General features: G+C 39.8%; 1 protein-coding gene across 1 annotated transcript in view; it reads left to right on the forward strand.

Annotated features, from left to right (window-relative positions):
* KREMEN1 (kringle containing transmembrane protein 1) overlaps window positions 1-18,381 on the forward strand; it is a 32,026-nt gene extending 13,645 nt beyond the window's left edge. Inside the window, exons 3-9 of the mRNA XM_075718911.1 lie at window positions 2,581-2,672; window positions 10,141-10,265; window positions 10,720-10,873; window positions 14,208-14,540; window positions 15,158-15,316; window positions 17,156-17,240; window positions 18,219-18,381. Coding sequence (XP_075575026.1) covers window positions 2,581-2,672; window positions 10,141-10,265; window positions 10,720-10,873; window positions 14,208-14,540; window positions 15,158-15,316; window positions 17,156-17,240; window positions 18,219-18,381 — 1,111 coding nt within the window. The remainder of the gene's footprint in view (window positions 1-2,580; window positions 2,673-10,140; window positions 10,266-10,719; window positions 10,874-14,207; window positions 14,541-15,157; window positions 15,317-17,155; window positions 17,241-18,218) is intronic.
* The last annotated feature ends 9,214 nt before the right edge of the window (window positions 18,382-27,595 follow it).

Raw genomic sequence — 27,595 nt, forward strand, 5'->3', positions numbered from 1 at the left:
CTGTTCAATGTGTTGCACCAGTGGACTCTTGTTTTCAGCCATAGAAGGAGAAAGCATTATTGCCAAGCTCTGAATTGACTCTCTTTTGAATCAGTTCAGCATCTTACAGGAGAAAAGACAATTACACCCACCTACAAGAGAAACTCCGTAGAAGTTGGGCATTCTCTTTAGAAAATGGCCTGGAAACCAAATAAACCCATCAAGCTGTCTAGTATCAGATCAGCATGTGAGCACTGGAAGGACTATCTTCCCATCAAAAACATTTCACACCAACTTCACAGCCTCCCTCAGCCCAACACCACCAAATGCATAACGATTCTCATGACATGTAGAGAGCTGTGTCTCTCAGTATGCATACGAATACGGAGCTCTAAAAAGGCTAGCAGCCATGGAATTATCTCTGATACAAATAGCAGAATCAAGAATGTAATTTTGGTTGTTGCTATTATCCTAGATAATATCCTAGATAGACCGTATCTACAGGATCTTACTTTTGGCAGTCATCTCTGGCTAATACTTAGGTTAGTACAAAGCAAAACATGTACAAGCTATGCAAAAATGTGCATAACAAACTGAACGTTTATCCAGGTATTCAAGTAATCCTTACTAGAATCTCACTTTACTTAGCAAATGAGAATTTGGTGTTACAAGGAGCAAGAAGCCTATAATCTGGTATGTAAGCCTGAGAAATGAATTGATTACCAAATACAGCTTTTTAACCTCAATCTGCTAGGTGTTAGATGCACCTCTCTGAGATGCCGTTTGACGGGAAGGTTAGCCGTTTCCTTCCTTATGCTATATCACTTGGCCCAGGAATATTCTCACAGGTGTATGGAATTATGATCCTAACTAACGGATGCTTTTTCACTTCACATTCTGTTGGAAAAAAGCCTGGAAAGTCACTGTTTTAAGAGTGTCAGAGCATATCTTTAACATGCAAATCTTGTCGAGGCCTTGTGAGTGAAGATACCGCTGTTTTAGTTCTTTCTCTGCCATTCATTTGCCTGGTGACAATGGACAAGTTGATCTTCCCTTCTCTGAGGCAACACATCTCAAAAGGCTTTTTTAAGGCATAATACATTGTTTTGAGGCTCAATTTTAGGGACAATATTTGAGTAATCTAATTTTACACTTAAAGCATTAATCAGAAGCATGTTATCTCTCCATGGGTGGTCCTTACTTGGAATACTTTGTTTACTGCAAGACACCCTGTTAAGATGGAAATGCCTCACAATGTTCCACTAAACCTCATTTTAGCCATAACAAAATTATGCAGACTAAAGGTTTTGGAGATTTTGAAAGACAATTGTTTTCTAACTGTATGCACTTTTGAGGTTCAAGGCAAAGATTTCTAAAGACATTCATAACATTTCTCTGCGATTTCCTTGCATTTTAAGGCATTTATATGTGGAGTGCCATTACCATGATTCAATTACAGACATCTGATTTCTGTCATGCAGGTGTAAACCCAAAAGTTCCTGTAACTGTGAAAACAAGGAAAATTGTGTTATTTCGAGTACAAGCTTTCCTTGATTTTAGTCTTCTATTTTCTTTAGCCACTGGAAGCTCTGCCATTACACCTAAATTCCTAGCCCACTAGTCTTAGGCTTTCCTTGTCCACTACTTTTACTAGTCTGTTTGAAAGCCTAACTAGCAGCATTTTAGGCAACTAAATTGAACTCAACTCACCATTTGTCTTCAGCGTTCTGTTATTTGACCAAAAGAAAATCCCCAGCAGTTCTAAAATTGGATCTCCCACAAAGGGTTGTTAATATGCCCAAATGACAACATGCAGCTGAACTGACACTTCAGTGTAGGGGGGGGGGTCTTTATTAATAGAATTCATGCTAAAGTACATAATAAAAAGATTGCATTTGGCCTTAGATACAAGGAAAGGTCATATTTCAACCTGACTGTCCAAAATAACAATTTATTCTCTTAAATTGATCTTTTCAATGTCAATAGTTTTTCAAAACGTACATAGAAAAAAATTTAAATAGCCTAAAGACTAATTAGGTATGCATTTGTAAATGATGCTACACAACAGCAAAGAATAATCCTGGATACATAAGGAATTATCCATCAATGTATCAGATCACTGGAACAGATTTATTCAGCTTTACTGAAGGGGAAGAAAAGACCATAGTCTTTCCCAGAAGACTTTATTGGATAAATGTTTTTGTCATCATACACAGAGAAAGCTGGAGCCTGGACTATTTTGTACCAAGGCAAAAATCAAGTTTAGAAGTCTAAGGAACCTGTATGCAGGATGTGGGGCTGAATATCTTCCTCTCAGTACTTTCCAGAAATAGCTCTGCACCTTTTAGACTTAAAGAAAAAAGAAGTTGTGTTTTAGACATGACTAGCATTTTACGCTTGCTGTGTACCATAATAACCAAAGTTATCTGAACTTCCTGTCCACTTTTGCATTTTTCTTGGTATATAAGTCCAACAGGTTAAATATTCAATAGGTATTAGAGCAAAAATAGTGATGACACTGAAGCTTAATAAGATTTATTTTTGTATGGTTTTTTAAAATATTTGATGACTTTTCACTCACTCTTGTTATTTTTCTTTCAGGAACCCTGATGGCGATGTCAGCCCATGGTGCTACATTGCAGAGCATGAGGATGGAATATACTGGAAATACTGTGAGATTCCATCCTGCCGAAGTAAGAGCACCATGCAATTTTTTTAGGCCTGCATCTCTGTTGAACAGAGATTGGCAGTTATACAGCAGTGGGTAGTGATTTTCAAACCGAAACTAGGATAAGGCCAATCAGCTTATTTTCATTTGCAGACTAAGCCATATTTTAAATGGGTCTCTAGAGTTAATGACAAGCTTACTGAATCGTTGCTCCATTGCTCTCCTTTTCATCTCATCTCAGAATTACTGGATTATATTATTTACAAATAATACCAGACAGGGAATCACTCAAAACTTACAAAGTACTGCTAGTTTTTTGAATCCATAGAAATATGTCATTCATTTATTAAAGTCTAGAGGACAAAAATGAATAGGAAATTGTTAATTAATTTTTTTAAAAGGTACGTATGTGTCCATCATTTACAATTAGCTTGTAAAATGGATGGCATTAGTTTAATGTGTATAACATGATACACAGAATTGCTTGGAAGAAATAAAGACAGTATGAGAGGACATAGGGAAAAGTTGGCTATTTGTTAGGTATATGGGAGCTCAGGGCTAGAATTCTATTCCTTGCAGGTGCATATAGTTAGCATTGCTGTGAAACCTCAAACTAGCCTTTGTTCGTTTTTTTTAACAGATAATTCACAAGCTATTCACCTGAAGCTTCCTTGCAGCAGTTAGTATTTTTAGTGTATTATATTATTTACCTTGTCCAAAATGTGGAGGTTTTGTCATGATTCGTGTCAATATGTTCCAAAATTTTCATTCCTGAATGCTCCAGGATAAACTCTTAAGAATCACGTTCTTTAAAATATGCCTAAATATTAAAAAGATATTCTGGTTTTGCACATTAACAAGTAACCATAACTACACATTTTATTAAGTCTAATCATTAATGCCTTTACTTGCTTTCCGAACTTCTTCTGTGCAAGTACTCTCTATTTCTAAGGGATAACTTACGTGTATACTGTTAAGCATCAGAGCGGTTGTCTTTACATAGGCATACTTTTGACTGGAAGAAGTACATTTCTTACCTGAAGTTAAGAAAACAAAACCAAACAAAGAAAAAATGGATCTAAAGTGATTTTTTACTTTGTCCACAGTTTTCTTTTTTTTATGAATGTGAGTGATTCACATCTTCAAGCTAGGCAAACAAATACGTAAGTGTGACTGTAAGATGGGTGACTTTTACCTAGACTTAAAATACAGATTAAGGAGTCTTATAACACAAAATCATTCAACACTCTGATACTCATTGTTCAGAGGACATCTTACTCTTATTTTTTCTAATATACCAGGTCCTGTTTAGGAAACATGACCCTCCTAATTAAGAAATTTATCTTGGTCTAAAATGAAAGAATTTGCATTTTCTTTAAAGACCACAGATGTTAACAAATTCTCTGGATATGGCACCAGTAAAAAAGCTGAAAGGCAAATTCTCTCCACTCCATTTGTTCTACACAAAGGATCCTTTTAAAAACAGCCTCACTCATTTTCTCTGTGGTGGGGAGCAGAGGATTTAAACTTGGACACTTACTTGCACAGATAATCCAGACTTACATTTACAAAATGTCCTTTTGACCAGTAGCAGCTGCTTCAAGCATTGCAGTGAAACTGGATACTAGAAAAAGGAATTGCAGCAATTTAGAACAAACTGTACATTGCAAGCCCATCCAAGTCTTAATACAAACCTCATGGTTTATGAAGCTGTGTAAGTAAAAAAAAACTTCTTCTTTACCAGATTTTCTGTTTTCAGTAAGCGTGATGCTAAATCATAGGACCATCAAAACTGACTTGTGAAGTGCATAATACAAGCCCGAGTTTTGTGATGGAGGAAGAGAGCAATTGTGTAAAGAAACCCTATTTGAAATTTTTAAAGTAAGAAAATTGTCTTATATAAGCTGCTTTTCCATAATTATATTTACTACTAGAAAAGACAAGTATCAGGAGCGTAATTTACCTGTAAACTATACCCACATAATACCACTACAATGCCAACAACATGAAGTGTCTTGATTGCCTAGAGAGATTTGCATGCAATGATTCACTGTAACAATAATTAAGAATCTGCAGTTGAGAATTTTTCATTATGATGATGATTTCACATGATTATATCGTGTCTCGTTCACTAACATTTATACGTAACACTAAATGTTTCATTCAGAAATGTGTTCTGGCATTCTGCATGTGTAAACACACTATACAGAATTTAGCAATGTTAGATGAGATTGGATGGGCATAATCACAGAAGACAGTAGTAGTTACCCCAGCAGGAGCTTAGTCTTTCCTTTTCTTCCTCTTCTCTTCTTAACGGCTTGTCTGCTAAGCAGACTGCAATGGACATAAACAAAATAAAAGGCAAGAAGGCAGCACTGAGTCCTGAGAGAACATGTGCATCTCACATGGAGAAGTCAGAACTGAATGCTTTAGATAGCTTGTTTGCAATGTTGCAGCTATTCCTGACTTTTTTGGTCTCTTTGTTAATGAGGTTAGGTTGAAATTCAAAGGAACTAACAACTTACACTCCCAAAAGGTAAAAGAAAGAAAAGCTTGCTGTCGCACTTAATTGCATCTCCATGTTTATGGCCCGCATGAGTCTCTTACCATGAACAGATTTCATTACTGGAATCATATTTCCTGTGTGCATGTATGTCATGTAATAAATTTATTTATTACTGAAGTATTGATGAGGTGTTAAATGGCAGAGCCGGGTAAGTTATACAGGGCTGTAGTGATCGCTCTGTAAGATTGACCTGTATACATTTTGACACAAGAACAAAGAGAGTAGCTTGCACAATTTGAGACAGTATACTGGTGCATACTATCATTGCAAAAAGCTAGGAGGGTCTTGAAAGACAGCTAGATGAGTATAGCTGGAACATGGGTTTGAGCTCAAAAGGTTTCATTCTGTGTTTTAATACATGTGCCTTAACATGTAATATGCAGAAGCTCTGGCCTTTGCCAGGACCTCATTATGTCACATGCAGCTTAAAAGAAAAATAGCATGCTTGCACAAAAGAGGTGACCTTTTAAGCACAAAAGAACAAATAGATACAAACGAGTGAAGACCATGTAACATTAGAACATCACTGATCAGCATGAACAGTAATTGCAGAACATTTTTGCCAAGCTTCTTTAGTAGGCTAAACATTAAGAGCAAATTAAGGCAAAAGATTATGTTGGAAATTTTTAAAGGTCAGAGTAACTAAACAGTCACTATCTATTCAGAAATACTTTTGATTCTTCATTGCTTTATATATCTGTGTACATGTATGTATGTAGTTTTATACATACACATAGGGTTGTTGGATACCCTAGGTTGGAAGGGACCTCAGGCTGTCATCTAGGCCAAGCTCCTGCTCAAAGCAGGGCCAGCTCTGAAATCAGACCAAGTTACTCAGTTTGTCAGATTAGACCAAGTTTATCCAGTCAGGCCATGACAACCTCCAGGGACATGGACTGCACTCCCTCTCTGGGCCCCTGTTCCCGTGCTTGACTGCCAGCATGGTGAAAAGATTTTCCTTATATCCAGTCTGAACACCTCATGTTTCAACTTAAGCGCCTTCCTCTTGTCCAAAATGCATCACTGTGAAGATCCTGGCGCCATCATTGTGGCAACCTCCATGTAGGTATTGCAAAGCTGCTAGGGGTGCCTGCAAAGCCTTCTCTTCTGCAGGCTGAACAAGCCCCAGTCCCTCAGCCTCTTCTCCCAGGGTGAGTGCTCCAGCCCTCTGAGCATCTTGGCTCTCTGCTGAACTTGCTTCAGACAATTAATGTCTTTCTTGCACTGGTGGGCCCAAAACTGGACATAGTAGTCTCAATGTGGTCCTAAAAACTGCTGAGTAGAGGAACAATCACTTCCTTTGATTTCTGGCTGTGCTCATCTTAGTACAGGCCCTTTGCTGCCCGGCATACTCCTGGCTTATGTTCAGCTCCCTGCCTATCAGGACTTCCAGGGCCTTTTCTGCAGAGCTGCTCCACATACATAAATGTGCACTGTCTTGTTTTAGATTTGAATGGCTCTCTATGCATACATCCTGATTAATTTAACGTAGTATGAATGAGGAGCATATTATTCTAATATACTAAAAATATTGTTGAAAAAGTAGTAATTTGTGATCATAGAATCACAGAATCATAGAATGGTTTGGGTTGGAAGGGACCTTAAAGATTACCTTGTTCCAACTCCCCTGCCATGGGCAGGGACACCTTCCACTAGACCAGGTTGCTCAAAGCCCCGTCCAACCTGGCCTTGAACACTTCCAGGGATGGGGCATCCACAGCTTCTCTGCGCAACCTGTTCCACTGCCTCACCACCCTCAAGAGTGAAGAATTTCTTCCTTATATCTAATCTAAACCTACTGTCTTTCAGTTTAAAGCCATTACCCCTTGCCCTATCAATACATGCCCTTGTAAAAAGCTCCTCTCCAGCTTTCTTGTAGGCCCCCTTTAATTACTGAAAGGCTGCTATAAGGTCTCCCCAGAGCCTCCTCTTCTCCAGGCTGAACAACCCCAGCTCTCTCAGCCTGTCCTCGTAGGAGAGGTGCTCCAGCCCTCAGATCATTTTGGTGGCCCTCTTCTGGACCGCTCCAACAGGTCCATGTCCTTCCTGTGCTGAGGGCTCCAGAGCTGGACGCAGTGCTCCAGGTGAGGTCTCACCAGAGCAGAGTGGGAGAATCCCCTCCCTCGACCTGCTGGCCACGCTTCTTTTGACGCAGCCCAGGATATGGTTGGCTTTCTGGGCTGCAAGCACACATCACTGTGGATCTGATGTAAAAGCAGTTTTCCAATTGGATCTTCTCCAACTGAGATTACAAATGATCTCCCCTCTACTATTATGCTTATACTGTATGCTCTGATTACCCTTCAGTAGCAACTCAGTGGTATCTCAGGTTTAGGACCAGTCCATCATCTATGCATGTACAGGAGTCTTTTTTTGTGTGTGTTGTCCCATTTCAGAAGAGTGTTTAATCATGTATTTGATGTGGGACTACTAAAGTGCTTTTAGCTGAGCATATATCAATGGGCTCATATAGTTTGTTGATTTGATACCAAAGTAATTTGAAGAGCTGGGCACTGGCATGGAAATAGTTCACTGTTGGGCTAGATTGATGCGTCTCCTGTTTATTCCAAATCACATGACACAAATTTTGTTTGCTAGATATGAGAAAGTTAAAATACTGCTGGGACACCAAGGAGACTATTTAGCTTTAGGATGTACTCAAATGGTACATTTGATTTAGTTACAAAATGTAAGAAGTTTTCAAATTACTCAGTCTGGTTTCTTAGCATGGAACATATTGAAGTACTCATCCTCTGGAGATAAGGTTGAAGAGCCTCACCAATAAAGATACTTAAAAAAAAAAAAAAAGAAAAAAAAGAAGAAGTGTTTTTAGGAAGCCCCAGGTCTCCTAGGCAAATGAGTTGGTTAAATAGGAAGCTTTTTCACGGTGGTGAAATCATGCACTGTACAAAAAAACCTGAGCTCTCTGAGCATTATCTGCCCAGCTGTATGCAGCTGGGGTGGGGCTGCAGATGGGGATTTCCAAAGGTATGTTAAATCAGGCTGTAACTTGAAGTCTCAGTACTTATACGCATGTTGCTGCAGGGCATATCAAAGCCATAACTCCATGCAAGCGTTTATAATTGAAATTGTATCATTCTTAGAAAACAAAATTCTTTTATGAACAATATTTGAAGCAACATTATCTAATTACTCAAAAATATACATACTTGAATTTTCTCCCCAACTTCATGAATTCTTCTTTGTAATACTATAATCAGCCTCCTTAAGAGTATAATCATATACACGCCAGTATATTTGCTGGTCACTAACAGATATGCTAACCCTCTTCCTCAAAATAAGGAAGCGACCTTAGGCAACATAGCCTAAGTCTGGGAGCAAGTTCTCAGACAGACCTGCTGACTGTTCCAGATGTCAGGATGATTCAGATTTTAATGGTAAGCTGACATAAATTCACAAGCTCAGTATATAATATTCCAAAAGAATAGAGACAAGACCATCTTTGTTAGAATTAGACAAATACAATTTCTGAATTCAAGGCATTATTTCAGTGGCTGCTGCACATGGACATGTATAAGAAATCCCAGAAATGGGCCTTCCAGAATCCAATGAAGAGATACTTACTGTACAAGACTGCTCAGTACAAAAAGCATCATTGCACTCCTATTGTATTTATGTGAAACTACAATAATACAGCAGCTTCTTACTATCACACAGGTTATCTGATAGAGGAAAGGGCCACCTGTACAGGAGATGGCTAGTTCAAAAGGAGTGCCAAAACAGCTAATCCACATGCTGTCAGGCATCAGAGGCTGCAAAACCCCAAACTCAGCATTTCCCCCCCAAAAAATCCTATTGCTAAGTCAAAAACATGAAATGGGGCTGTGCCACAAGATGTTAGCAAGAGAGTTCAGTTTGCTGCGTACTGAAATAACAAATGACTGAATAAATAAAACTGTCATACAGTTCTGTGACTGCATCACATGTTATACAGAGCTGTGGAGGTTAGGTAGACAAAAAGTAATCTTTGTCAATCTGGCAGAGGAATAAAAATTATCTGATCACAGAGCTGGTAATAGATTTAATTCCAAGTATGTGAGCAGATATGACAAGTAGGCAAGGGATAATTTTATGCCATTAGCACAGCGCTATATTGTACCCCACATCCTCTCTCTAGTAGTCATGGCTAAATTCCAGTGCTTTGATGAAAAGTGCAAAACCAAAACAAAAACAGAGAACAAATTGTGCAGTGAAGGGGGAAAACTCTTTCTGACCTCCCATAGTGACCAAGGAGCCTTGACATGTTGTATTAATAGAGTATAAATAGATGTTTCTTTAAAAAAGTAGTATTGTTCACTTTGAATCTCCTTGTACATACCATAAAATATGATACTTCGAATTCGTATCAGAATTTGAGTTTTAAATATTAGGAAATTCCCCTATGTAAGTATATAGTGCCTCCCATAAAACTTGCCAAACTCTATCCTAAACCAGTTTAGGTTCCCTTCCTCAAATATCCTGTCTAGAAAACATCCAGAACTTCATTGTTTTGAAGATCAGACAGAAATCACATTGTTTAATTTACATTGTTAGACTATGCGTGATCATAGTAAAAAAAAAAAAAAAAAATCCCCCAAAAACCTCTGGACCGACTTAATGCCTTTTTTTTCCCCCTCTATCAGGAGAAATGAACCAGGTATTTATCTTGTCTATATTACTGCAGCTTAAAGAAACCAGCTACAGAGTATTGCAGGTATACTGCTCAGAAGATACGATGCTATTTCACCATTTGTCATTTATCCCTGGGCATGCTTGGAAAATATGACAAGGATCTAGTGCAGAGTACCATTTCAAGACAAGAACATAGAGCGAGCTGCTTAGCAACCAGGTAGTGCATAGAGCGGTCTGTGTCTTGGGTGTTTCCAGGCACACTTTTAGAATGACTGTTGTCTGTTATTCTTGCCAGTGCCGGGGAATCTAGGGTGTTACAAGGACCATGGAGAGCCACCGCCTTTGACTGGCACCAGCGAGACCTCCAATAAACTTACAATCCAAACATGCATCAGTTCCTGCCGAAGTCAACAATTTAAGGTGATTTATTTGACATACATTTACAAAATGTTTTCAAAGACAAAAGATAGCAATATGCCTAGGGCTCTCTACCATATTTCTCCCTTCCCCTCCCTTTTTTTTTTGCCTTAGGCAGTCTAAGGTCTCACTCCCACTCCAGGGACCTAGCCCTCTCTGCATCCAGAGGAATCTGGGCAAAGGACCAATTAATAACACCAGGATGCCAGGAGAAAGTATGCTTGCTTACAGCAGTTATGAGTGATAGGGTGCCCTAATTGCCCTCCATTCTGTCTTTCTTGCTAGTCTTAAGTAGCATCCTGACAGCTCAAACAAAACAGTTTGTGGTGGGACCTCTGACTAATCATACTTCTCAAAACACACATATTCTGCTGCCAGCTTTCTTGCTCATACAGCCTCCTGCTGTCACTCCTTTAAATATTATCCTTCCCTTCCTTATGCATCTTTGTTGTCAAAGTTTGCAGGCATGGAATCAGGTTATGCTTGTTTCTGTGGAAATAATCCTGACTACTGGAGATATGGGGAGGCAGCCAGTACAGAATGCAACAGTGTTTGCTTTGGAGACCATACTCAGCCTTGCGGTGGGGATGGCAGAGTCATTCTTTTTGACAGTAAGTATTGAAACAGGCTCAGTTTTTCCCAAAGGAAAGACCTCAAATGTTCAGCAAATTAGGGAAAAGGGTTTAAATGCAATGAGAACTGTTGCACATGAAACAGAAAAACACCTAAATTCAGTATAAAATAAAGGTGCTTTCCATTTCTGCATAAAATTCACATCCATTAATAATGTGAAATAGCTCTTCCAAGAAATGATGCCTGACTCATGCTCCAGAGATTGTCTCTTACTTCCCACAAATGGTACTCACTCAGCTATCACAAACAGCACATCATGGAAAGACTCCTTCAGAACTGATCTTACCAGCGAGCAGATATATGATTAAGTGAGGCACCTCAAATAAAATTTCACTACACCAACTTAGTTTTTTTTATTAAACCAGAGGAGACTTGCTATAACCCAGTTAACACAACACAAAGCAGTGTGGTAGAATTGGGACAGGGAAGGAGTGTACTGCAAAAGCAAAACCAAGTTAGGTTGCTATTACAACCATCGCTGATTTCATAATTTCTTATACATAGAAATCCTTCTTTCTACTCCTCTTTTCCATATACAGTGCCAGCTGTGTAACTTCACAGGTTGACGGTATGAGTACCCCGTTGTCTGGCTGCAGTACAGGCTCCCAGTACAGCCGGGGGTATTGGAAAAGTTCACAGTATGCACAGAAATATCATTGCTTCTCAGATCTCAGCTGCCTCTGTTGTAGAAGCTACCTTTTGAGTTATAAACTTTCTGGAATTAAAAGCAGCTTCATTTTCCACCTTCTGAACACACAACCAAATTTCCCATCTCCTTACTCTAAAACTCTGGTTCCCAGCTAGCGAGACAGAAAGGCATTCCAGTTGAGACAGCAATTAGTCACTCTGCTCACTTCCAATTCTCCCCAAGATATGAAAAGAAACACCAGAGTTGCATGTTCCTTTCAATGTTGAGACAGCACGTAGCTTCACACTGCAGTATCCTGTTTCCTCTGTTTCCTTCGGCTCTTGGCCTCCCAAATCCTCAATGGGTAAAGACTTCCTCTGTAGCTTTCTTTTTCTGGAATGACCGAGGGCTCAGCAAGATGTCACCCTGAGGACCTGCACTGTTCTCCTGGTAAACAGCAAGGGAGAGAGCTATGGCCAGGTAAGAGAGGGCAGCCTAGTAACTGCCGCCTATTTTGTTTTGCTGATGAGCAACACCTGCTCACCTCATTCCTCTTTTCCAGATTATATCATCCTGAGAACCTTCACCCCGCTCCCTGTACAAACGCACACACCCCCCCACCCACCCCATTAACCTTACCTTATGTGCTACCAGCATGGCCTAAAGCTGTAACGTTCAGACCCACAACACAGAACTGTGCCAGCTCTAGAAGGAAATGAGAGAGGGAAAGCATTTCCATTCCATATGGGGCAACACTGTACTTTGTTAGGCATCTGTGGAGCACTAGTCATTGGCATTCTTTTTAATGTTGCTGGTTTGAAGAACATCTTGTGATTCAGTAATTACAAACAGCGCAGCCAAATACAACAATACCTATAAGCCATTTGCAAACAGGAAATTTGATATCTCAATGACAAAGTTCAATTCTATCAATTCAATCTATTCTATCTATTCAAACAATTCTATCTATTCGATTAAATCACCAGCTCTGTTAGCATGGAGTAAGTGCCAAACACAAATTCCTCTATGGGGCTTAGTACCTCTGTGGGGTCTTTCACATTCTTTCTATTCTTCCTCTTTTATATTCTTGCAGTTCCTCTGTAAGGTCTTTCATAGTGAAGTGTGAGGTTTGCTCAGGCTATGATCAGGCCTTGCTCCAGAAAGAGAGAAATGTTTTCACACGATTTTTCTGGCAGACATATGCTACTACTTGTTCTTGTTCCCCCAGCTCCCTTTTAATTTGTATTTATTAAAGCTCTTTCTCAGAGGCCTGTGAAAACTGAGACACTTCAAAACACTTCACTTCCTTTATTTCCATTCTCACGGGCCTCTATTACAGGGCTTTAATTAAGCTTTCAGAGAAAGTAATTCTACTTTGATTCTTCAGTCCTTCAGCCTATGATATGGGGGAGTGATAACTCTGATCCAAACAGTTTTGTCATGAAATACCTTATTATATAATACATATAATACTGTGTATTTAGGGGATAAATATAAAAATACATATATATAACTATATACAATACATTCTTAAAAGTATATATGTGTATATATAGATATGCATCAAGTCAGTTGGCTGGCATTTGAGTTTCTGTCTGGATTCATTGGTAATTAAGTTTGCACTAGGAATCTGGATAGTTGTCACGGAATATAAAGATTTACTGGGTGTGTACTTGTTTTGAATATAAAAGGTAGCAACAAATCTAAAAGATTTTCTTTAGACTTCATAACAGGATCTTTTTCAAGTTACTTAGTAAAGGGAAGGACAAACATCAATTAGACAAGATCAAAAGACGGGATGCTTAAAAAGCACATATAAATGTGCTTAGAGGTGATTAAGGGATTGCAGCATCATTCATACAAGGAGAAGCTGAGAGATCTTGGATCATTTAGCCTTGAGAAAAGAGGGCTCAGGGGGGATCTTTTCAATTTGTATAAATTACTGATGGGAAGGTGTAAAGATGAAGCCAGACTCTCCTCAGTGTTATCTAGTGAATAGGGAAGGGGCAACAGGCACAAATTGAACTACAGGAAAATCCCTTTAAACATAAGGAAAAACTTTTTTCATGGTGAGGGTGACACTGGAACAGGTTGTCCAGAGAGGCTGAGGAGTCTCCATCCGTGGCGACTCAAAACACAACTACACAATGTCTCCTGCTTTGAGCAGGGGGATTGGACTAGACAATATCCGGTGGTCCCTTCCAACCTCAGCTATTCTTTGAAGATTTGTTTTTTTAATTTGATAAGGCTGTGGAAGGATTTCAATAATTCAACAGTGAGAGTTACAGTCACTAATCCACCCGCCTGCCTGATAGGGATGGAGTAGAAGTCCTTGAATCAGTGATTTAGCTTTCATCCTGTTCCTGCAGGGATGCAGGAAAGGGTACATGGTTACAAGGACAAAGGATAGTTGCGGTATTCAAGATTGATACATAGGTCTCAGAGTAATGAGACAGAACGAGTGTATCCCAAGCAAATGCAACATAACAGCTGTGCTCCCAGTACTGTGGAACGTACAAAATACCAATCTGAGACAGTGTGTTCTGCTGGGGTAGCAAGTCTGTACCTTCAAGTCACATTTGAGTATTAGAATCTACAGAGTGCTAGAGCTGTGCATAATGAATGTATAACCTCTTTTTTTTTTTTTTTTTTTTTCCATTTTTCTCCTTCTCTTCCTTTCACAGCCCTTATTGGTGCCTGTGGAGGGAACTACACTTCTGCTACAGCTGTGATCTACTCTCCAGATTTTCCCGACACATATGGCACAGGCAAAGTCTGTTACTGGACCATACAAGTTCCAGGAGCATCTCGAATCCACTTCAGCTTTGCCCTTTTCGAAATCAAAGATGCTGCAGATATGGTGGAGTTGCTGGATGGCTATACCTATCATGTTCTAGCTCGTTTTAATGGCAAGAACCGGCCTCCCCACACCTTTAACATCTCTTTGGATTTTGTCATTTTGTACTTTTTCTCAGATGAAATCAATCAAGCCCAGGGATTTGCTATCAGATATAGAGGTAAGAGGCTAACTTTGCTGTTTCTACTTTTCAACGAGCCATTAAAGCATTTAATTCACACAGGAGATTTCTGAAGTGGCAAAAAAAGAGCAAATATTTTAACTCTCATGTCTACAGGTGTTTCATCTATCTTGTTGCCACTGCTCAGTGGGTACAAGCTTCACTAAGATTTCTCTCAATTTGGAACACCCCAGTCAGCTATGTCATAAATAGCAAAATTTAAATTTTCAAAAATTCAACGCTATACATACCTGCTCTTCAAAACAGACTGGAAAATGACAAAGCTTGAAACAAAACAAAAAAACAGTACTCCATCTGCATCTTGGTTCATCTTGGCTCTTTCCAACAGTCTATTCCACTCAGATCGAAAGTCATCAGGAGAAAACATTTTAGTCCTTGAGTTGTACCTACTGTTATGATGAACAATTAGCTTCCAGAAAAATTGTGAGAACCCCAAGGTGGTGACGTACAGGCTTTTTCTGGCATCAGACATTATTTGATTATTGGAATTCTCTAAGTAAACCAGAGAGCAGCACGTGTCTGTTTACAAGCACAAAATAAAGTCCAAGTACACCTCTTAAGAAATTGTTATTGTAACCATACTCTTGTGTTTTCAGCTGTGAAGGACAATGTGCATCAAAACAAGATTCCAATGAATCAGACCCTTTCAGAGAAGATAAATGAACAAGCAAATCTCAGCATCAACGCAGCCCGGTCATCAAAGATACTTTATGTCATCACAACCAGCCCAAGTCATCCTAGTAGCTCCATGCCTGGTAATATTACAAGAAAATGTGGAAACAGAAAAATCATTTTACCAGGGCACAATCTAGAGTCACTATTTCTTTTGCTTTGTCCTCCTCCACATAATCTGATCCACTGTGCCTCTTACGAATAGATGAATTTTCATTTAGTCTAATTACCACTAGCGGTGCTGCTCTTATTACTTTTCAAAACTCACTTCTCAGCATAAATCAGTTAGATATAGTGTGAAGATGGCGAGTCCTTGAGAATGAAAGTACATCAGAGTAAGATGCGAGTCAGAGCAGCCTCCTTACTAGAATCAGCTTCAGTGACCAGTGCGTACCATAGGGGTGGCAAAAGGTGCTGAAAAAAGAGCAAGCTTTTGTAGAGTCTGGAAGAGTTGGAATGCTGGATGCATCCCAGTTATCCCCATTCACAAAAGCTACAGCAATAATACAGAGAGGGCTAGACAAGGATGAAGCAAGTTAATGGGTGCAGGGGGTGTGCCACCGAGAACTCACGTGTTTAGAACTCACCTTCAAGACACCACTCAGGAAACTGTTGAGTTGTAAATAATTGAAGACTGGAAATGCACTCTTGGTGGACAGCACTATTGGTCTCTCCTATCTTTAAACTACCTTGGGCATCTGCTTTTACATATCATTGAATCATCACATGCCTTGATCGCACTGTGGACACTGTAATAGTTCTGTAGTCCTGAAGCTGTCTGCATTCTAAACGTGAAGCGTAAGGACATGACTGCACATGAGCTGCATATACCCAAACTAACCAGGCTGCAGAATGTGCCCAAGATCCCGGGCAGATATTCTGGCACTAGGCCCAGGCTAGTGCCTGAGCTACCACAGCTACATTTAAGCTGCCTAGTGTTAAACTAGCTTGGGCATACCGACCTAAGATGAAACTGCACCCTTGGATTTTATGCAGTTATGAAAATACTATTAAAATAGTCATGAACAGTCAATGCTTTGAGGAAGGGGCATTGAGTGGGAGGGAACTTACGCTTCCTTTTTTCGTTCTTTGAGCTTCAGGACTTCCAAAGCTGACAACCTTTGTTCAGTTGTTCTAATAATTCAAGGTCCTTGCAAGGCTGTTCAGTGTGCTAAATATGTTAGAGTTACATTCCAGTGCCATCCCTTTTCCCACCTCAACATGCTGTAGCCTCCCACGGCAAGATTATGAAAGTCCAAATGAAAAGGTGATCTAATAATTTAGAAATCAGGTCTCCTCGAGCCCCAGTCTCTTAATAGTTCAAATGTTACAATGCATCAAGCTGTTCTTTAAGTTCTGCTTGACTTGCTGGTACAACCAGAACTAAATTGAAATGTAAAATACAATGACCAAGAGCCTTCAGTGTAAGGTAATAAAATAGCAGACCACAAATACGGATCACCTGTCTCAGTAGACTATAGAAAGGAAAAAAAACCCCATACTTAGTGATTACCTACATAATTACTGATATAAAACTAGGCCATGTCCTTGCAAACACAGAGTTACTACTGGTAGCATATATTCTAGTATGTTGTTTAGTCTGCTTTTAAATTCTCTTCTGAGTGAGTTTTGATTCCTTTCCTAGATACTAGTTAGGATAATTTTACTGGTATATGCTTTGGATTTTCCCAACTTTCAATTTTACAGGAAGCAGTCCTGCATGGGAAAAAACAGTTCCAACTGAGAGTTACACATTATCTGCCATTTTTTTGCAGAAAATACTTAAAGGTTTAAGGCATCTTCAAATTACAGTTTTTAACAAAGCATCAGAAGGCTATGTGTTTCTTTTGTGCAATATTTGTACTTTAAAAATTGTAAGTAAATGAATGTACTGAAAGCTCCTCTCCTCTTCTTTTTTACAGAGTGGACAATATACAGTCTCACAGCACTGCTCATCCTAAGTGTTACAGCCATAATAGCAAAGATATTTCTCCACATAACCATGAGGTGAGTATGGAGCAAAACTGTCCTTGGAGAACTGGCTTTGGTACAAGCTCTGTACTAAACCTGGTACGCTTCATTTCTTTGCCTTCTGATACTGTCAGATTGGTCATATTCAAAACCAAGTTATATATTACATATTTGTATCCTCATAAAAGATACTAAATAAGCACTTTTTTTAAACTTTCCAGTCTGTAAGGATAGCATTTGCTGCTAGAATCTCTCTTTTGGTCTTGTTTTGACAGGATTTGTATTTTAAGGAATAAAAAGGTTTCTCATACCGAGTGATGTTATATAGCAAAGAGGAAAATGTAAGCAGACATCTAGCTTTGGGGGGAAGAGGTCAATTTATGATAATATTTTGTGGGAAAAAAATTAAAACCTCATCCCAGATGGGGGAACTGGGGAAAAAAGTTAGATATAGGCTAGTTAATAATTACTTTCTTTTACTGAAATATTGAAAATGGTTCACAAAAGAATGACAAAAATGAAAATCTGTATTATGGTGTGACACTTAACCACTTAACATAATTTTATTACTATATTTCTCTACACTTATACCAAGTAATTTTTGTGTCCTCTAGATGGACACTCATTGAATGAAATGATGGGTGAGTTATCAACAAATCATAAATGTTGAATATTGTATTTACATACCACAAACAGGCTTAAATATACAAGGAAATTAATTTACATTAATAGCAATTAGTAATAGAATATGTACAGACTTCTTAGCTTAGTGTCACTGCTTTCATTAGGGTAGCAACTATTCTAGCAGCAGAATGCCTAACTTTTTATATGGTCAAGAAACAACCAACAAACACTCCAAAAACCTACATAACTGTGCAGCAGGTAGAAAGAAAAGATGTCACAGATGTAGTGGAAGCTGCTAGCATTACCAGTGTAGCAGTAATGCAGACATACTAATAATAGCAGCTTCCCAAGCACCTTAACACTTAGAGTGAATTAACACTTGTTTCCCAGATCCCATCAGATACCATCTGCAACTGAAACAGAAGATTCCAGTGAGGTTACTACTGCTGGCGAGATCTGGAGTATATTTTACCAGCCATCCACATCGATATCCATCTTCAAGAAGAAGCTTCGAAGTCAACAAGATGATTGCAACCCACTAGTAGGAAACTGAAGTGTCTTTTATTTTACAGGAATCAATCTTCTGAAAATCCAGGTGACTTGGGAATAATCCTTTTTTTTTTCTTCCCAATCTCATACTTGTTTTCCAAAAAGTCCGTTTCCAAAGGCCTTTGAGTGACTGTGCCTATCTGCTGTTCTCCTTGGTATACTAATGACAACAGATTTAATTGTGGCAATAGTTTTGAAATATCTGGTGCTCATCAAATCTGTAGTGCTGTTATTACTGCCTTTAAACCAATGCACTTAAAATACATGTAAAAAGCTGTAAAAATCAAGATGTCCTGTTCCCCTACCAAAGTAATTGAATGAGTATCTGCAGGTTGAGGACTTCTTGTGTCCTACTCTCCTGTACCACTGTATTGTATCAGGCTACTTCAGTCCCATTATTCTCAAGGCTGAAGACAGAGGTAGATATTGATAACCTGTTTGGCTGCCGCAGCAACCAGAGCTTATTGGCCTTAATGTAACCATGTCTAAATGGTACTATACAGTAAAATGGGAGTCAAAGACTTTGCGAAACTATCAGCCTGGTTGCCCAGTGCTCTGCTTTTTTCTACATTTTCTGTTTCTGCAAGCAGAGATGTACAAATAAAAATCAAATCAAATTCAGGAGGCAAGCACTCTGGAGTTTCAGCTGCAAATGTGAGTTTTGATGGAGTAATGCTCACTAGGTCAAGGTCTGCATGACAAATGAAGTCTTTTACATGACTATGGCTGACCCATCATTCACCGATGATTATGACAACTTTGTTCATATTCACAGCGATCCTTTAAAGTTGTACTCCAGTCTGAAGTCCTGCATTCATTGTGGATGTAAGCTTAGGGCTTCTTAAAGGATTGTCCAGAGAAATTGTAAATCCATTGAAATTTTAAACAGTGAGGCTGACTAACACAAATTCTTACTCTGCAGTTAAAGATATTGATCTCAGCAGCCTAAACTATTTACAAAGTTGTAGCCTGCTATCAACAACTCACCTATGCCAGGCCGTGCATCTGAACACATACGTAGCAGTTGCTTTGATACTTACCTGTGAGAAGAAAAAGTGTCTCCTTGCCTGCAAAATTAAAACTACATTTTTAAGATTAATGCCCTTAATTGTCAAAGAACTAAAGCATTGGTGGGGATCTGATCTGTGAAATAATTTACCTTTGATTGCAACAGACAGCATTAACTATTTTTTCTCTTTGGTAGAATGTCTGTCCACCCACAATGCTCAGACTTCTCATCCCACCACCGGGGATCAACAGTGAGTCTTTCAGCCTCAGCAAGTCCAGACTGGCAAGATATTTAGGAAAAACTGACAATACAGAACTCAGATAAATTGACTGGAAAAGCTTACTGAGTGAGCAGCTCCTCAAACTAAGTTAGAGGAAATTCAGTGAGAGCCATTAAAGTACAGTAATTCTGGTTAAGACAAAAGGAATAAATATCAGTTTAAACATATACCAGTGGTATACCAGACCTGCAGTCAGAAAACAACTATTAAATGCATCTGCAAAAGATAACTAAGAAAAGTAAGAAAATTGTCACTGAGTTTAAATTCACTATAGTATCTGCCCTTCTGTTTTTAACATAAAACTCCCTCCCCTTCATGAGGTCTATAGGTTTCCTTGAAAAAATAGAGCATCTAAGAATTAAACAATGAAATAGTGTGCCTTACTTGCCATTGTAGATCTAGTCTTTTACCTGAATTGAATTCATTCCAGCTCCATTTATGTACCACAGATGACTGCCAGAGACAGCTGAACAATACCACAATAAATGCTTAATAGAAACAAGACTTTACTAAGCCAGCAATTATGGAATTGTTTATATAAAAAATGGAATATCATGGGAACATCTAGTACTTTCTTGCGTGAGCTGCTGGAAAGAATACAGGAAAAGATAATTACAGTATCGCCTAAAATCAAGATGGGACGAGTTGTAAAATACGCTGGTTATCTCTTACGTGTCATCAGGTTGGACCAAAAACCATTATCTGTTTCAGACCCAACAAAATTTTTTAAATTGCCTTTTTAACAGTCAGGTTTTGCATCATGCTGTGTAGGGAAAGAGTCTACCTCACAGATTTGTAGCAAAACGAATCCATTTGCTTCCTAAGCGTGCTTAATATGGTTCACTAATGGAAACTCAGGAGGAGGGAGTCAGAGTGTAAAGCTAGATCCTTAAAAGTTAAGTTATGAGCACATTGTGATGAAGCTTTGTTTGCTTGCTTTATCAAATGTTCCTGAGGAGTTAAACATATACAGTCAAAGGGACATTCATAAAGCAGTTAGCTAATGCCAATAAACTGGAAAAAACATCAGGAGCACCCCGTGACTGATTTCTACCTACTGCAGAAGGAAAAAATACAGAACTGTTAAGCCTCTCTTCTTCAGTAAAGAATTTGGTTTCACTATAAAATTAGAGAAAGCCCATTACAAACAACAACAACAAAGACTGATGCTACTAATGCAAAATCTAGGGAATCCAGAAACTGAGATTTTTGCATTGGTCCCTTAGCTGCTCAACTATTTTTTAAATAATAAAATTGTATTTCATGGGCCTTTCTTAGGGAAAGTTTATCCAATTTCTGTACAAAAGACCCATAAAACCAGCAGTTATAGCAGATTAACTGGCCGTGGCAACAATGAACATGACTAAGCATAAGGTATTGGACAGTGCACAGGTAAACACATTGATAAATGTGTAGAGGAAATTGTTATGTTTCCCCCAAATCCTTCAGACTGTCTGATTCTAGATACCTCTAATACTAGGGAACAGAGCAATAGATCGAAATGCACAGACAGGGTCCCTTAAATAGCACTTCTTACTATACAGGCCTGAGACCATAAAGAGCAGGTAGATCTCTGCTGTGGATTTTTTCCAAATGTGGTATGGTCACTCGCACTCCTAGTACAAACACTTCAGTGGGATGGTGCTATATGGCCAACATATATGGCATCCATTAACATCGCACTTTACGATCTTTGCTATAAGGGTTTGGGGAGAGAAAGAAGAAAAGTCTGACATGCACAACTGTTGTAATCCCACATGATTCAGCACACAGAAATGCCCCGACGACACTAGCAGCTGAGTGCTGACAGCTGGAAGGCAGACACCTCGGGATGTTAGTGTTTCCAGCATTTTCTTCAACAAATTGAAAATAACTGCAGAAGAATAATTTGTTTGGAATTGTATCTGAATGGCCTTCTGACCTCCTACCTAGCAGTTCCCTCAACAGGCTGGACCGGCTGCGAACGCGACATTGGCCACAATTTCAAAAGCAACCGTTCTGACAACAAAACCATCACGAGGAGCTGCCTCCTCATACACGCGCATTCCAGCCCCTGCTCTGCCCCCTCCTCACTCTCTTGTGTTGGTATGACCGGCTGTGTGGCGGTGCAATAAACCGATCAGGTTAAAAATTACCATCGCTTTTTCTTCCCTGAGTTACTTCTAACAGAGGTGAGTTCTCTGATCTTGCTTATGGGGTGGTTGCACAGAGAGTTGCGCTAACACGGCTAAGCGGACAAGGAGCCGTAGGAAAAAGACAGCGCTCTGCCCCAGGAGCCGGGGCAGTACGTCCTCACGCTGGCACTGCCGCCGCCGCGGTTTGTGAGACGGCCTCCTTCCTTTACGCAGCACCAGTTACAGTAGCCTACAGTACCTGTGGACCTCAGGTGGAAGGGAGCCAGCTGGACAAGTGGCCTCCCTAATTCAAAAATCTACGTTTAAAACTAGTTTAGTTTGTTGACTAAATGATTTTCTATGTACTTTTGTCTTAATATTGTTATGTTGGGGGGAAATAGAGACTGTGTTATTTAAAAATATGTGTGATATGTTATCATAGTAATATATATATTTATATATGTATAGGAAATGCATTATTTAATACAGCATATTATGCTTGTATCTTGCTAACATTTTATAGGAAGAAAAGATGTTAGTTTCCACTCTGAGAAAAATAAATTTTCTATACACTGTAACTGTAGAAAAAAATCAAAGATAATTCATTGGTATATATGATAGAAGAACACTGAGAAGAGGGTAACTCAGACTCAGTTTTGTGGCAGAAGAGACGCTGATGAAACGATTGCTTTAAGACGCGCTTTCCTCCTTTGAATCTCATTTCTAGCTTGTAATTGTATTAGGCTGTTCATCAGATTCTGCAAATTCATGTGCCTGTACTCTCAGGACCATTTTAACATCAAACACGTCATCTGCTTTTTCAATCAAGCATTAACGTCGTCTTTTTTAGGGCTTGTTTCTGCCAGATTTTCTACAGCCCGTACAACGTTGAGGAGGTTTATCCCATTGCTCATGCAGACAAGCCAGGCGTATTGCAGAATTACAGTCTCTGTATTCCAAGCTCCCCTGGCAATAGTATAAATGGGAGATTTTTAGCGATAGGCCTGGAAACTGTACTGAATCGGCAGCCTGTGTGACTACAGGCCAAACACGTCAGCAGACACTTGGCTGCCACTGAATGAGCACGACTAGCTAGTCCAGTTTCATCTTCTGCTTAATAAGCCTTCTCAGGCGGTGGGAAGGACTGCCAACAGATTTTTCTAGTGCACCACTTTGCCTAAAGGAAGGGTGAACTACAAAAACAACTCCTGACAAATACTTGTCCAACTAGTTCTTAATTCCTTGCAGCAACGCTATTTCACAATTGTCCAATGAAATATAGTCCAGTGATAGTTTCACCTGAATATTATTCTAGGCATTTATGAACAGCCTTATCATTCTGCTACCTTGAGGTCTTGAGACTGAAAAATGTAACTGCCTTCAGACCACACCATTGTTTCTGCAACACCACCCCCCCGACACACATACATTTCACGCAGCTCATACTTTCTCAACTTTACCGAGCACCTGTGCTTTGGGATGAAATTTGGCATCCTGAATTTCAGTCTCAAGACAACTTACTGTAAATCCAAAGGCTATCACATGAACCAAATAAGACTGACAAGAAAACAGAATAAATCAAACTTGAAGTGACTCACCACTGAAATATGTGCTGTGTTTATACGTGGTCATCCTGCATTCAGCAAACGGCTGTAAGTAATAATTACAAAAAACTAAATCCAGTGAATTTCTGCAGGAGGAGTCAGTAAGTATCAGTAAAGTGTAGACAAGCATTGAATAAAGGAGGCAGAAACCGCTGCAGTTCACCAGCGGATTATGGCACGATTGTCTGCTGTGGAGGTCAGAAGAGAATATTTAAGCTGAAAATGCGGAAAATGATTACATTTGGAAAATATGTTATCGCTCCGAGAAGCAATTTCAGCACATTGAAGTTTTCAGTTTACATGTTTTCAAACCGTTAGCAGTAACTATAACAATTCTTCCAGTGTTTTCTCTACAAATTGCAGCAACATGTAATGCTGTTTCCACTTTCTTGTGAGATTCATCTTTTCTTTCAAGAATTCCTCCTTCTGACCAAAATAATGCTACACTCTCTCAAGGAAATCTTCGGCTACATTTATGTAAACATCTGAATATCAGTGTCAGATACCAAAACTGTCTCCAGCTTTTCATGTCAGGACTCAAACTCTCATTTTCTTTTAGAAACACTACTGTCACAGGGGACTGGCCTCCCCTTGCACAGGGGAGGTTACTCTGCTCTCCTTTCTTGCCATTCAGGTTATGAGACTCCTCTTACACTTCGGTTTATTCTGGGAACTGTTGCCTTTTTTTAATTGTTTCCTAAGCAACAGTTTCATTCCCCACGAGGGAAATGTATTCTTTATTCTGAAAGAGACACTTTTCTGTGAAGCGTTTAAGTCACAGGGGCACGGCGCTTCCATTGCAAAATAAACTATCTGGTTTCAGGTATGCTGTTTTCTCCTCGGCCAAAGGCTGAGGCCAGGCTGGCTCCACACGGTATGAACACGGCCATCCTTTTAAGGACACTTTCTCTTCACGCTACACAAGTAACAACCAACGTTACCTAGCAGCTGTCATAGGATTTGACAGATGCACCCAATATTGCTACAGCAAAACTGAGATAGTGTTACAGAAACGCCAAGTGTTACCATCATGTACAATCTCATTAAGAATCGCCTGCTCCCGCTTTTCTTATTTTACCATACGGAGGTTCCATGCAGGTTTATGGTGCCCACAAGACTCTCATTTTGCCACAAATTTGTTCCTTAAATATTGAACCTCAACAGTGAAAAGAACCTCCCCTTGCCAAATATCAAAATATTCATTTTTGATAGAAAATGTTTACATTTAGTCATTTTAGTAATTTTAGAAAAAGCGGCAAAGAATCATAGAATTGTTTAGGTTGGAAAAGACCTTTAAGATCATCCAGTCCAACCATTAATCTACACTACCAAGTCTACTCTAAGCCAATCAAGGGTAGACTAGACTAAACCATGTCCCGAAGTGCCACATCTGCCTGTTTTTTGAACACAAAGAAGAGCCAGAATGCCCCCCCCGCCCCCAACTAAGCACCACATTCAAGTTCAGTCAACAGCCCACATCTGTCTTTCTCAAAGAGAAAGAGTATGGGCTCACTGATTATTTTGTGGGACAGCAAGGGTAAAGGTATGGCCTGTTGTTAAAAGCACAATCAGCTCACGGTTTTCTTCAGAACATGAAATGAGAAAACAAAACACTAGTCAGCGATAGCCGACTGTGGGGGTGGAGGGAGGGAAGAGGAAGGAGGCTCAGGTGTGACCCATCAACACAGGCGTATCAGCTAAACACACACGGCAAGTTTCGTGCTATTTTTAAGACCGATTTGCAAATAAAATGCCTATCTATAATCACTGGCAATTGCCAAGATTCTGTTCACCAAGAAAAAAAAGGGCACGTACTTTGATGGGAAGCACTTGCTGGTGCTGCTCAACTCCCTCCTGCCCATTGCTCTTCCACTCTTGTGCCTGTCTTCTCATACAGACCCGGCCTTCCCACAGTACCTGCGATGGCACCTGATCCTCACGCTAGAAAGAGTCCCATGCAGAATGACACCCTTCAGTTCAAGTCTGTCATCCCAAACACAGTTTTCACATGCGAAAAAGGAGGGTGGAGCTAAGTAAGGCTCATTTCTTGGCTGAACTCTGAGGTGACTGAATTACCATGCACTTGAACATGGATGGTGGGGGGAGTCCAGGGGACTACCAGGTGAAAATCTTTGGGAGAAGGCAGAAACTGGAGGAGGTAAGGAAAGGATTTTTTGTTTGCGTGTGTGTGTATCACTGGATGGGAAATAAATAGCATATGGAGGCAAACTGTTTACACAATAACATAGAAATGTATATTACAGAAATGCACACGTACACACACGCAGGTTGCTATCCACACACCTCCAAGCCCCTCTCTTTTGCTGTCTGCAGAAACACCTTGGGTCAAATTATGCCCTCTGCCGACACTAAGAGAGCAGCACAGCACTGATTTTCACTTCAGTGGGACCAGTGATTTCATGATCCAGGGTAAGGACTTGCATCTAGCTTGACTATTCAAGCTACGATTTATCCAGTTGTGTCCACCTGCATCACGCTGGCTCTGGTCTCGAAACAGTTTTATTTCAGGACAATAAATGATTTTGATCTGAAATTAAACCAGAATTAGGTTCCCCTGCTACCAGGAACAGGCAGGTTTCAAGCATAGATGAGGATGCCTTCCAGCAGGTGCATACTCCCGTGCTTAACTCCCTCCTGCCTGTTGCTCTTCCATAATTGTGCCTGTCTTTTCATACGGACCAGGCTTTCCCACAGTACAGCACAGGAGGCTTCAGGGGCCTGTAAGACAGCCCCCTCGCCCTCAGATAACCTGCATACTGTCCAAAGGCCCCAGCGCTGCCCTGTCAGCTACGGACTGCCACGCTGCCATCTCAGCTTCGCTGCGTTTCCTTCCCCGTTTCCCCTGGCAGAGCTCTTCACCCCATCTCTTCCACAGCGTACTCTGGTGCGCTACTTGCCTAACCCTTTTCCTTCCGCGCCCTACATCTTCTTCGCCTTCCCTCCTACATCACCTTTGTTTTCCCGCAATGAAGGTATCTAGCTTCCCCCCTCCTCAACAGCGACGTCAGCCAGGTGCGACCAGGGGTGCGGAAGCAGCAGGCAGCCCTCGCGTATCACAGGTACCGGGTGCGACTACCTGGGGACGGCATGAGGGAGGCAGCCGAAACTGCCAAGTACTGGACTTACACTGCACGCAATACCAGCTAAAACACAGTATCTGGTAGACATTTAACCATGGAATTTGCTGAAAGTTGAGCGGTCCTGAGACAGAACATTATGGGTTGCCTCCAGAAAAAAACACTGCTGAACTTTTTATCATGATCATTGTTGTTAGGATCTGTATGTGTGTGTATGTATATACATATCCACCTACCTATTATGTAAAAAAGGAAAAAATATTGTTGTTTATTACAGTTCATCTCAGTATATCTAGGACTATCCTTTGAGGAACACAGCTATCCATGTCCTTTCCCCCAAAACAAGAAGGACAACTTCCACATGTATATGCAATAAAACTGTATTTTTGTGTGGTTTTGCCTTTTTTTTTTTTAATACAGACATTTGTACACTTTCTTACAAAACTGCAGGTAACTACAACTTTTCTTAAATCATTTTTGGTCGGCAAGTACTGTAAAATCTTTGTGTGCAATTATCATGTATTTACAGGGCCTCATGTTAGTGATTTTCAATGATTATTACAATAATGTCACACACTCTCAACATAAGACATGGCTTAAGATAAATATATTAGTAAATAAATATTCTGAGAACATATTTCCATAAATGAAATGTGCTGCTATACATATACAGAATATATACAAGATGTTTTCTAGCTTTTAAAACATTTTAAAAAATGGTAATGAAGGAGAAAGAGCCCTTTGACCATATTACAAATCTTTACAGCAAATTTTATACAAAACAATTTTAAGTGCTATAACTTTAATTAAAAACATTTTAAATAGTGCCTCATGAGCCAAACACAATGACAACTGTTCATGTAAGTAGTAGAAAGGCATTTTGTTATAAAAACCATCTATCACAGCCAGCTAGCCTGGAAGTCTGTTTGGACATACAGGTAGCAGGGAATTAACTAAATGTTGAATACAAAACCGAACACAGAAACCAAGTGTAGGGTACCTCTGTGGTAAGGCCTGCAAAGACTGTTGTACTGGCAGAGATTTCCACAACATGTGAATGAGACCAGTACATCCAGGAACACCACGAGCCAGAATATTCAAATTTCTTTTTTA

This window comes from Pelecanus crispus, chromosome 11 (genome assembly GCF_030463565.1).
Source record: "Pelecanus crispus isolate bPelCri1 chromosome 11, bPelCri1.pri, whole genome shotgun sequence".
Taxonomy (NCBI): Eukaryota; Metazoa; Chordata; class Aves; order Pelecaniformes; family Pelecanidae; genus Pelecanus; species Pelecanus crispus.